The sequence below is a fragment of the Mauremys reevesii genome, linkage group 8 (assembly GCF_016161935.1).
Source record: "Mauremys reevesii isolate NIE-2019 linkage group 8, ASM1616193v1, whole genome shotgun sequence".
Classification (NCBI taxonomy): domain Eukaryota; kingdom Metazoa; phylum Chordata; order Testudines; family Geoemydidae; genus Mauremys; species Mauremys reevesii.
In genome coordinates, this window is record NC_052630.1 from 52,782,215 (window position 1) to 52,795,602 (window position 13,388).

The 13,388-nt window shown below is 40.5% G+C and overlaps 1 protein-coding gene across 2 annotated transcripts in view; it reads right to left on the bottom strand.

Moving 5' to 3' along the window:
* The window catches only part of ACBD6 (acyl-CoA binding domain containing 6), a 165,472-nt gene that overhangs the window by 85,859 nt on the left and 66,225 nt on the right, over nt 1–13,388 (bottom strand). For both annotated transcript variants that reach the window (XM_039483401.1, XM_039483402.1), the window contains exon 5: nt 7,256–7,361. In XM_039483401.1, coding sequence (XP_039339335.1) covers nt 7,256–7,361 — 106 coding nt within the window. The remainder of the gene's footprint in view (nt 1–7,255; nt 7,362–13,388) is intronic.

Genomic DNA, 13,388 nt, shown 5'->3' on the forward strand with positions numbered 1-13,388 from the left:
TCTTCCTTGCCCTCTCACCTTCAGTGACCACCTGCTGTGCCCCTTCTTCATTTTCCAACTCCGCAAACCTGTTCCTGAGCTCTATTTCTCCTTCACTAGCCCATCTTTTCCTTTGCCTGGTTCTCTTAGTCACTTGCTTCCACTGTCTTCACCAAACAGTCTCCCCTCAGAGTTCTTTGGTCCTGCTTCCATCTGCAAGTCTGAGCTTTTCCCTTCAGCCTCCTCGTGTCTTTGTTCCATCATCTGCTCGAATCCCCTTCTAAACTCAACCAGAGTTTCCACCTGCATCTCCAATCCTCAGATCTTTTCTTGCATCAGCTCTATCAGGCGGCACTTCATGCAGACGAAACTCTTTTCAGGTACCCGTTCCAGAATCACGTACATACCACAGCTTCTACATCCAGTAATCTTCATTGCGTCTTCCACTGCTTGTGTCACCACCACTGCTGCCTCTGTCATAGCCTTCCCACTTAAGTCCTGTTAGTCCGGGAAACACAAACCAAACCAAAACACAACAACCCACAGCAAAGCAAACCCCCAACAAGCACCAAAACACTGCCAGAACACCACACACTCCCTTCACTAGCCTGTCTGTTCCTCTGCCTGCCTCTTTTAGTCTTCTCTGCAAACTCCCACTCAAACTTCCGTTTACAGCTCTGTTTGCTGGCTCCTGTGCCACTACAGCTGTCTATCCTTTAAACCAACATCTACGTTCTAGATGTGCACCTATATTATGTTGTTCTGTGATCGTTTCTTATCTTCAAAACAAGAAGAGTGTGACTTTGCCAGTACTGTGCTTGGATGAGACCATAAAAGAAAACTCAGCATAATGCAACAGTAGTCCTGGCAATCCAGTAAACTCAGCAGTTCTGAATGACTACAAAACCAATGCCCAAGAAGCTGCTGCTGGAGATCCTTTCTTTTGGATGAGACAAGAAACTGAAGTCAACTGATCATCTGTAATCATTAAAAATCTTGTGCTTTTTCAAGAGTATGGATTTAAAGCCTGGGGCCAGCTTCACTTTGGGTAATTGTGACATAATGTACCTCTGTGTCCACACCCTACACACTATTGTGATAATTTTTATACAAAGTATGCCTTGTGAAATATCATCTGAAAACTTATAATTTGCTGGTCAATATTATCCTGATAAAATGTGTGTGGCAACATTGTATGTGGAATTATAAGATTTAACTGTACAATGTTATTAACGCATGTTCCAAACCATAACAGAAGTTGGCAAACAGGTCTGTCTTAAACAAAGGAATATGTGCTCTGCTTAATGTGCATTTAAGCAGTAAACAGAATCATCAAGCAGGAAATGTAGACAAAGAAACCTCAAACAGGTGAGGAAAAGCATTAGGGAATATCCTTTCCCATAGACTTTGTGTGTCCAGAATCACATCTGGAAATAAATATTTTCCAAGATGGGGACTGACACTATAAAAAGGACGGAACAAACACCCTAAGAGAACCCCTCCTCTGTCTCTGTCCATCAATTCACTGCACCATAAGGGACAACGGAAGCAGCCATTAAACTGGGGAAGGGGTCCTGGCATAAGAAGATTGATCAGTAAGACTGCTGAGAGCAAGAGGTAAGAAAAACTTTGCTTGAATTTACCATTGTTCATAAAATGCCACTGGTGCCTAATTTAATCTTTATTTTTCTTGTAACCATTTCTGACTTTTATGTCTCATTACTTGTATTCACTTATAATAAACTTGTTTTATGATTTGATCTAATCCAATGTGTTTAAAGTGTCTATGAACTCCAATGGCTGTAACAAGGTGTGTGCATATTATTTCTATTAAAGAAATATCGACTTTATATGAATTAGTATTGTCTAGGAGAGGGCTGGGCAGTACAGGACATACACTTCTGGGAGAAAATCGAAGACTGGCAGTGTGTTGGGGTCACCCTGCAGTATAACCCAGGCTGGTAAGAGTGGCTGTAGCTCACACAGAGACATACCTGGGAGTATATTACATGCTGGAGGCTGTTTGTGAGCAGTCCAGACTGGAGGCCACAGCAGCAAAACATTGTAAGAGACACCCCAGGTTAGAGGGTGGGGGTGACAATTCTACTCAGTCTGGATTGTACACTGGGTATGTCACAGTCATTAGATTATTTCTGTATTTCCTCTGCAATTCCAAATGGACAGAATATTTTTCACTTAGTGATCTACATTGTTCTACACTGTAGTTGGTTGCTATTATAAAAACTGCCATGTTCCACTTGAGAAATGGTTGCATTCTAGTAGCAGGAAAACAATCCCTAAATACAGCCTGTAAAGCACTACGGCATTATGCTGGATAAATGTAAATTGTATTTTAACAATAATTTACTTTTGGACCTATAAAAGAATAATTAGTGAGTAGTTTGCAGAAGCATATCATTGCTACAGAGATAGATAATATCTACAAAGGAATCTCAATACTGTTCCTACATAATAAAGAGTACTTCCAAGATATTTGTGAATTAAAGTGTTATCCAGAAAGCAAATTCAAAATTACGAGCATTTGGAGACATAAAAATCAAGTTAAAAACATTAACAGCTATAGCTAATGGACCTAACACCTCAAGAATCAGGAAAAATCTATTTATGAACTTTGCCTATCATAAAAAAGGCGTAGCAATAGCCGAATCAGTTGTAAATGGTGGTAATACTGGGCAATGTGTGAATCTTGGATATGGGCTATGCAATCTGTAAAATCTTCTAGTCTGCATAGTAGTTAATTTATAAGAGTCATTACAAAGTTCACCCTACACGCTAGGAGGATTTCTTGGAGACTCCCCTCCCCTCCATCACAACTTCATTATGGTAGCAATGTTTATTGGGCAATGCTTAAATCACAGATGTGTTCAAATTGGCATGAGTAATTTAGAATGTGAAAGTATATGCTGTAGTGATGTCCTTCTTCAATTAAATTCAAACAAAATCTAAGATGCCTATTTTTGTTGTAGCCGCACAACAGAGCATACACAGTTGTTGCAGAAGTTATTTGAGAGGATGCAGTTTTCTCTGCCCCTCAAGTCTTGAATAATAAGCATAAATTTAGCCCCAGTGTATTGACCCTGCCTCTTAAATCTTCCATGTCTCGCTTGGATTACCACTGCCAGCTTCTGTAGCAGTTTCTCAAGCCAACAGCATATAAATTTTGTTTCACCATGAATCACAGGTTGTTCAAACACAAAGTAGGGATGGTTACCTCTCAAATATTTTTTTCCAAGTCCCAGTAGAAGCATGTAGGAGAATGGTCTTCATTGCAATTAATCCAGAGAGAAAGAAAGAGGACTATAGCTAAACTGAATGGATGTCTCAGTGTAAAACTGATTTGGAATCTAATTGCTTTCATAGACCTGAAAACGGAGTGTGTGTGTGTGTGTGTGTGTGTTGGGGGGTGGAGTGGGGAATAAGTGTATATGTCAAGAAAGATGCAATAGTTCTTAAACCACATTCTTTTCCCATCATTCCTAAAAATACCATGGAGCTATTTACGTTGTTGAGCTGGAACATGATCCTTTTACATTTGAGGTTCCAAACCTGCATGGAAAAAATCTCACAGAGGCATGGCTACACTGACACTGCTCTCAATGAGGGAGCCAGGGTTATGGTGGCATGAGGCACATGCTCTTTGTTAAAGGCTTTGCACCCACTTAAACACGGGTGCAGAGGAAACATTTATTTGCTTACTTGGATTTCTACAATAATGTAAAAAAGGATGTTTCTACCCAAATTCTATGTGCCCTTGACACAAGTTCCAAAAAACAATAAAATAAAATAAAATAAAATTGAAAGATCAGGACACATTCTAGGAAGATTTCAATGCCTTTGAAAATAAAATAAAAACAAAATAAAGCTGGAAATGTATTGTTGTTAAAAAGGCACCAAAATCTCTTTCCTATTAGTATATGCCATGAACTCTGAGCTGACAAAGTAACTAAAATGTGACAATGTAGCCTTTATTTTATTATTTCCCCTTGCATACAACCCTGTATACAAGGACCCAGTTGCTTTTGTCTGTGCCTATTTCTTTTAAACCAACACAGCCTTAGCTGCTGAATTTTGGGCAATTTAGAAATAGTGAATGGGAGCCTATACATAATAATTGTCATCAGACACTTTATATAATCCTCTAGGACTCTGCTTAATTCAAATTGAAGTTTATTGTACCTGAACTATTAGCCAGTGTTCTTGTTGGAGAACTGAGAAAGAACATATTCTTTTCTTTAGGTGAGAAGACTGTGTATGTAATTAGATTTCAAAATTGACAAATTCTATATGGTTTATTCTAGTAGACGTGGTTAGCATAGATTTTTTTAAATATATTCATTTCTAGCATCATATTCTGAAATCATTTTGCTTGTAATAAGTACGACTTCTCACGTTATGTATGTACCACTAGATTTTTATCTTGTATTTCCAAATTGGTAGGAATTATTTGCACAAAATGGAGAGGATATAATTATAAACATTATTAATACAGTATGTGGAAAAAATCTGAACTGTTTAAAAACTCAGAAAAGTCATTATCATACAAGAAAAGGATGTGCACAGATTCATTACAAAATTATGCACTGTATAAGCAAATTCTATTCCATAGCAAGTAAATTACTTAGGAGCTGGGCTTATTTGCATATATCTGCACTCCCATTTTAAATGTATGAGAGATACAAGGTAGGTAATAACTTTTATTGGACCAACTTCTGTTAAGACCAGCTTATCTTCCCCAGACCTGAAGAAGGGCTCTGTGAAGCTCGAAAGCATGTTCCTTCCACCAACAGAAGTTGGTCCAATAAAATGATTACCCCACCTACCTTGTCTCTCTCAAATCCTGAGACTGACATGGCTACAACAGTACTGCAAACATTTAAAATGTATATCCATTTAAAGCAACAGTATCAGGTTGGTTCAGCTGCACAAGAGATGTATCTTTTGGACATGGCTGGACACATTTGCACCATAACACTAAACTGATTAATAAGCTTATGTCTGCATATGCTTTTGGCCTACCAAAGGTTCAACAGATATGCTGTTCTAAAAGACTTCAGCTGAGCTGCAGGATAGAGAAAATAAATTAGTCTCCTGCTTGTGGAGAAGGAATGTGGTTTTAAAAAGAAAACAGCAGTGGGGTTTTCGGCTCATTAAAAATATAGTGACATTTTGGTATTCATGAAAATGAGGGACTAATAGTACTATTTAGAACCAAGCACAGCGTAGATGGATGCTAACCAAACTTCATAATGCTCTGCCAAAGCACTTGTATGTGTAACCAACACGAAGGTCAAAATGCCTGAAGCTGCCAGTCTTGTCTATCCTGGGGTTTGTACCAGTGGCAATTTTTCTGTGAAATTCTCTAATGTAGACAAGGCTTCAGAGAAGGATTTCATAATATGGTGTTGAAAACGCCTCTTGATGATGAATAGTAGATAATGCTTACTAACTGCCATACACAAAGAGCTGTGTAATTTCTAAACATTTCTTTTCTCACTGAAAGATGCATCTCCTTTGAAGAAAACTACTCTGGGTTACATCCTCAGCTGCAACTGAGATATACTCATTTCATCTGAAGATGGGGCATAGGTGGCTTTCAGCCAAAGCTGGGGCTCTCCAGTAGGTAGGAGCTGTACCAACCCCTCACTACAACTTTGAGCAGCCTTGGGGCTGACACTCAGGCCCGAAGTTTTTACAATGTGCTAACTCAGAAATGGCCCAAGAAAATTATACCAAACTTTTAAAAGAATTGTGATCTTTTCAAATAAGCTTCTGGCTGAGAACAAGGATGGGAAATTTTAACACAAAGGGAAACTTTCAGGGAGCTATATAAAAAAGTGCCCCTTCGGTAAAAATAAAACAATACTAGTGTGAAGCAATAATACACTGACTGCTCAAACTACAAGATCTCAAAAGTGATTTTTTTATTACTAAAACTACACTGTAGTTAGTGAGAGCAGCTCTGCTATTTCTGGGCTTACAACGTACACTGGCTGTTTAACTTTGTAACTTGTAGTCACTAGCAGGATTGATGGAGCTCAGTGGTGCTGTTGTTACAGTGCCTCTACATGGCAAACAGTCTCAGTTCATTTAATCTATGATGTGAAATTCCAACCCTGATTTTACCCTCCCTCCCTTTCCCCCTAAAAATTAATTCACATCAATTCCTGATTAATAATAAAAGGCCCTGCCATCAGCATTCAGAGCCCCAGCCGGGGCTGTCATGGCTCAGAGGGCAGAAATCTGCTTAGAGCTACAGGAGAACCCAACTGAATTTGTGGCGTCTCAGTCTATGAATGTGTAAGCACTTCATCTGTTCGCCAAAACACAATGCGCTGAGAAGCAGCGGGTAAAGGTAGCTGTATGTATTATGGAGCAGGGCTAGGTGGCAGTGTATAAGGGTTGAACCAATGTGATAAAGATGGGAGATCATTAGTTACAGACCGATTGAACAACAGAAGTGTGTGTCCATTCAAGTGTTTGCTTTTACAATAAATATCTGTACTGAAAAATAAGACCAATTCGTAATGTCGACTCATTTCTTTCTTGATGCTGTTGTCAAATTACTAGTCAAGGTCAAGTTAGTTCTTTCCTAGCTTTGGGACGTTGCTTTGACTCTGGTTGTTGCTTCAAGGGCTTGCAAACAGGAAAAGCACTGGATAGTGGTCACACTTTTAGTCAGGTTGACAAACCTAGAATTGTATTTTTGCCTTCTGTCTGGCTAATCGAGGAGAGACAATGACAAGTTCCAATATGAAGTACTCTCCAGCCTTTCTGGTCTAAGGATGTGTAGCTTTGGATGGAATCACACGTGCCCAGACTAGTTTATCTTGAGTGGACTGGCAGACACCACTCACTGGCCAATTCCAAACAAAAAAAGCCATTTTTTTCCTACTTTTGTTCAACCAGGCTCATTGTACTGAAAGGGAAAGGGCTACTGGGCACCAATGTGGCTCTGTTAAGCTCTTACTTTGAGTCCCAGCTGGCATTTTCAAGATACTGCAAGAAGGAAGCATCTTGGCACTGATATGACATTATTGTTAATAAGTCCGAACTACTAAAATCCCAGCTGAAACTGGAATGGAATTGCTATTTGTTTTCAAATGGAATACATTGCTGTCTCAACCAGTAGATGTTTCGCCAACTATTTAGCACCTGTCCTATAACAATTCTAAATTAGGAATTTAGAAAAAGGTCTGGGGTGGTGAATTAAAACACAAAACCGACGGAGGATCAATGGGCTACTTTTTCACCATACCTCTTCATCTTTCATATTCACGTCCACTTTTTTTGATTGTATGGCTTTGGATACATGGTCAATGTTGTTTTCTCTGCAGTAATCAAATATATTCTTGTCTTCCTCCCTAATTAGGAAACAAAAGCAAAAAAAGGTGTCTTATTGGATAACAAAAAGGCTACACACATTAGATGCTAGCTGTGCTGCAGACACACTCATTTCAATAGCATCACTGCAGTGGAACAGATTTCCAATGTTTTGCATGACGACTAATATGTTTTGCCAATATAAGATAGCTCAGCCTGCTTCTCTAGAAAACACAAGTTAGTTTGAACAATATTCTGCAAGAAAAAGACATGTATACTTAATCCAATAAACTCCCACAAAGAATCTGGCATTTAAGACCATGTGAGACAAATTCAGCCTTGGCATAAGTCATTTCAAATCCTACCGATTACATCAAGGCAAAATATGGTCCTTTTCTTTTCTCAGAGATGTATGCAAACCCCCATATAAATGTCACACGCTTTTTCTAACCTTCTCCTCCTATCATTGATAGTGGCAGAGACAGAAAACTTTCTTCTTTAGAATCAGCTTCCTGTCTGCCAGATTCCTTCACTGAGGTGTCTGGGACACTATAATTCACTACAATGGAAGTGACAAATCTGGCAAGAGGAAAGACTGGATAACTCTGAAGAAAAAAGATTCCATATGCACATATCTCTTGGCCACCAGTAACTGGAAAGGGGATTCAAGGAAAAAGACATTTTAATATTGTTTTAGGGGTTCTCCGTCATCTCCTAACTCTTGACAGGCTTCACATAACAACAACATACACCATTAAGCGGAAGAGGGCCTGGATCTCCCTGATTCCCAGCAACATCGGTGTGCCTGTCAAATAGAAGATGGTGTTCAAGAAAGAAATCAAGACCCCTCACTCTTCCAAGGAATCAGGTACACTGTCTCTGCCATGCAGAATAGGTAGAGCCCTGAAAGTCTGCGGATATCCACTGTATATCTGCTGATATTTGCACCTGTGGACCATTTTTGCGGATTGGATGCATATACAAATTTTGTATTCACACAGGCCTCTAGGAATAGGAACTGACTGTGTGACCCAAAATGGGACCAATCCTTGGGCAGCTTTGCTGAAACATTATTTAAAGTTGTGGTCGCACATTCTTCAGGGAAATGTTTCAAAGTGATACGCAAAGACTTCATATTTTACCCTGCAAATTCCACTGATGTACAATGGGAGTTGCCCAGGTAAATCCCAAGCCATGATTATGAACATTTATTGCCTTAAGTCTAATGCACACTTGTCATGGGTTCCTTCCCCTCTCTAAACTTTAGGGTACAGATGTGGGGACCTGCATGAGAAACCCTAAGCTTAATTACCTGCTTAGATCAGTATGCCGCCAGCATCCAAATATTTGAGTCATTTGGAAAACTCTGTCTTCCCCCCCAAAACCTTTCCCTCCCTGAGTAGCTTTGAGAGACTCCTCCACCAATTCCCTGTTGAACACTGATCCAAACCCCTTGGATCTTAAAACAAGGAAGAGTTACTCATTCCCTTCCCCCGCTTCTTCCCCCACCAATCCCTGGTGAGTCCAGATCCAATCCCCTTGGATCTAAAAACAAGGAAAAATCAATCAGGTTCTTTTAAAAAGGCTTTTAATTAAAGAAAAGAAAGGTAAAAGAAAAAAACCTCTCAGAGAGATTAGCATACCAGCTACTCTCACAGACAACAGATTCAAAACACAGAGGATGTTCCCCTGGGCAAAAACTTAGTACACAAAAGAATCCCCAATTTGATTATTCCTCTAATTGCACAAAGACAAAGTCACAAAAGAAAATAAACATAAACCTATTTATTCTTTTCTAAAACTTACTACTCTGATAAGAGGCTGGTTCCTTGATCTTTTCCACTCTGGCCAAAACTGAAACTGACCAAGACAAAGGGAACTTCCCTCCTTCCTTTTGAAGCATCCCATTGGTTCCTCTGGTCAGGTGTCAGCTAGGCTAGGTGAACTTCTTAACCCTTTACAGGTAAAAGGCATTAACCCTTAACTATCTGTTTATGACAACACTGAAGGCCCATTTGTCATCCTCCATCATGCACACCTTACAGCAGGTCATAATAAAGCTCTTCCAAGCTGCCATAAGGGGCTGTAAAATGTCTTGTTAACTCTGTTAGCAATATTGTTTCATATTGGCTGGTAAGAACAGAAGGCTTAACATGTTATAACAGGCCACTGTATCACTTTTATCATTTACAGATCTATTTATAACTCAAATACCTGCAGCACCTTAACTTGCAGATTCCTCTGCACATGAACAGGCCTGAGTGAATGTGCATCTGCGTTCTGTCACAGAAGCAGGGCATCAACTAGTTTCAACCAGGGCCACTGATCTGAGAACACAGTCGAGCTTTGTGTCAATCTTGCAAACACAGAGCAGTGTAAATGCAGTTAGCCACAGTGATCATTCATAGACTCACAAAAGAAATACCGGTAGTCAGAGCCCTTGTGACACTCCAAGGATCTCACAAAGGCCTTGTCTACACACAAAAGTTGTACCACTTTATCTATACCAGTACAAGCCCCAAGTGTGAATGTAGTTATGCCAGTATGGAAAGGAGAATAAGCTTATACTGGAATAAGCACTTTTATACCAGTAGAACTGTGTCCACACTAGGAGGAGTGTATGTGTATAACTAGTTTGGTTAAAAAAAATAAAAATCACAGCCCTAACTGAAATCTATTTGTTGACCAGGCCAAAGTAACCTGCCTCTACTACAGGATGGTAGACAGTGCTGCAAGAGTTAATAAAAGGAGCTGGTTAGATTTTCCATTATACATCCCTAATTTCCAGTAAATTAGTTTGATTACTGTTGCAGTATATGGTTCATCTAGAGGAAGAGCAGTAGAACACAAACACAGCTTTGTCTCAAAGGAAGCTCTTTATGGGAATGGAGAACTCGCTGGGGTCAGGTCATAGCCAATGGGAGTTCACTAGTTTGGGTGCCACTATAGCAGAACAGAAGATCTTCCCGTTATCATAAGACGGCTTCAGGAAGAATGATCCCATGGTGTCAGAATGCAACAGTACTTAGTTTATCTGTGAGCAGTGCACTGATTGCTAACTCTTGGAAGACCAATAACCAATAATAAAGTAAAATAAAAAATAAAATGTATCTGCATTACAGTCCAATGGGACACTAAAAGAAACACCTGAAACTCATGCCCTCTGACCTGTGCCCCAAAAGAAACGTATGCAGTGTGATTGTAGCTGTGTCCGTCCCAGGATATTAGAAAGACAAGTTGGGGGAGGTAATATGTTTCACTGGACCAACTTCTGTTGGTGAGAGACACAAGCTTTCTCTCTCACCAGCAGAAGTCTCTGTCACCAACAGAAGTTGGTCCAATAAGAAGATATCATCTCACCCGTCTTGTTTCCCCAAAAGAAATGAAAATACAGAGAAATTCTAATGCCACATGGTACAGCTCTGAACTCCGGGGCAATGAACTGACATGCTGAAATAGGTATGGTCAATGCAGAACAAGCAGAGCTCCCAAGGAAGCAATTTTTACTTTACTCTTTTGGTTTTTTTGTACTTTGTTGTGAATTATGCTTTGTTCCTCAGCTCACAATTTCTTTTTGCTCCCTCCGTGCCAATGAAGCAGTTAAAAAAAGAAAGTGCTGATCCTGAGCTCCTGCTGTAGAAAAAGTGCCAGGACTCACTTCCTCTGACCTCTGGCTCACTTTGAACATTGCCTTTTTGGTATCTCACTCCTCTGCTTTGCATGCAAAGAATCCTTTCCTCTATCTTGGATGCATGGGACCAGATGTTGACTAGAAAGGTTCAAGGTTTGATAGTTCATCTATAGGACTGGTATTTGGGAATGTTAAAAGATACTCCTCTGACTTCTGATCAGGTCTCAGATGAACAGTCTTCAGAGTACTAGTCTGTATGCTAAACACAAACTCCCAAGCAACAACCACTGCTTCGTTAGATACAATCATTAAGAGCTCAACTTTTAAAAAATTCCTATTGATAGCTGAAGAGCAGCTATACACTTTTTATATTTTCACTTGATTAAGAGAAAGGCGCAGCTCCCCGCTCCTCCCCCTACTCCTGGAAAGCTCTAAGCGCCACCTAACAGCTGTTGGGCGGCGGGAAGTGCCTGGAGGTAGACAGAGGAGCAGGGGTGCGGCGCGCTGGGGGGAGCTTGGCAGCCTCAGGAAATAATTCAGGGGAGGGGTAGGGAGAGGGGGGTTGGCAGACTGCAGCAAATAATGCCGCGGGCCGCATGTTTGAGATCCCTGCTTTACTTCCTCATACTGGCCCTCTAGTCATCCACAGAGACTTCAAGGGAAAAAAAAGAATATTTAAATTTCTTATGTTAAAAAAAAGTATATGGAACTTCTCTTCTTCCAGGGCTTTCAGACCTTTCTACATCAGAAAGAGCAACACCCAGTCTCTCCACCTTTGCAGATCATCTTTAAAACAAAGCAGCAAACCGATGCCCATGCTCCATCACTATCACTGTCCTTCCCCTTTCTGTGAATTGATTGAAAATGGCTTTGTGCAGAAAGATTTGGTGGAAGCACGCCACCTTGCCCAGGAAGAGACTGTGTGCTGCAAACAGGTGGCTTTGCCTGTCTGCTTGGCACAGTGCCGTTGAGCATACTGAAGCTCAATGAAGCACAGAGGTAGGCGACTATGGGAGCCAGGAGACACTTGCAACAGTTACTGTTTAAGTCAAGGCCCTCTCACCTCAAGGGACCCATTTTCACATAATCTATAATTATCTCTTCGCTTTAATCGCCTCATCACTTCGGAGGCTCTCCTGGGCACAGGAAGAGGAAAAGCTCATTAACTGAACCTTTTCTCCTCTCTCCAGCCACCCATAGCTTTTAATTGCTTGGTGTTGTTATTATCTATCAGTGCAACTGGGATCATTTTCATAAGAAAAGGTGGTGGGAGGAAGGGAGGCAGGCATGTGTCCCCGAGGTATGCATCACAGACCAACCTTTGCTTTCTCAATTATTTATGCCAGCTGAGGTTTTACAGGCTGAATAAATCCATAACTCAAGTTTATTCTGAAGAGTCAGGTTTCCTCTGGGGAGGTGTTGCCCACTTGCCTGCACACTAGTGTGCAGTCCTCAGAGAGCATTCCGGACGTAATAAGACATGTGTCATCCAATTCTCCCACCCCTCACAAAAATGCACGTGCAATTCTGTAGATTAGCAGCATTGTAGGATGAGGAGCAGCAGTTTAAAACCCGAACAGTGCCTGCCATTTAACGGTATAATTTCTCCCTGTGACAGAGGACCATGGCCTAAGGACGTCCTTTGCTAGCTTAGTATTTGAAAATCAACTCAAGCCATTTGGGGGAGTGGGGGAGGGCAAAAGTGGGTGCACTAAAACCTAGAGCAAACCAACAAAAATGTCAGTTCAATAGCCTTAAAACCATATTCTCATTACAAGTAACATTTGTCATATAAAAGGGGCTGTGTCTAAACAACACTAAGTTTAAAAAAAAACAAACCCAAAAGCCTGCCTAAATTGGTGGGTGTTTTGTTTCTGAGCAATTGCTCTTATTTGCAATAGGGCTGTACATGCTGCAGCTTGCTTGGTTTTCTCCAATCAGAGGAGCTCTTTCAGAGGGAATTTATAGCCCAACATTTGTGTGAGTGACAGACGACTGTGCTGCATCCATTCTGCATGCACACACATCATACCAATAAGAGCCCTTAATTGCCAACAAACCAAGAACAGTCAGTCAGTCTAATTTTGATACTTAATTCTACAGTTTTATGATCAGTTAAGATTAACGCATTCCCAAAGAACACCACACATACTCTTAAATCACTGGGATGTTTTCAAAATCCATTATTGTGAAGAAATAGCAACTTTACAAGTTGATGGTAGAAGCAACTCTTTAAAATTCTGCAGGCCTTTGTGTCTGACCACATGCAGTGACCTCTGGTATTCTCTGCCAAAACAGTTCATTTGTCTCTCAGAACAACTAATCAATTCCAGAGCCCATCAATCATTCCAGTTTTGCCCTAGTGTGGTCTAGCACAGTGGGGGCCAGATGGCTGCCTCTCTTCAGGGGATTAATAAAATTCTGATAGTTTATGTGG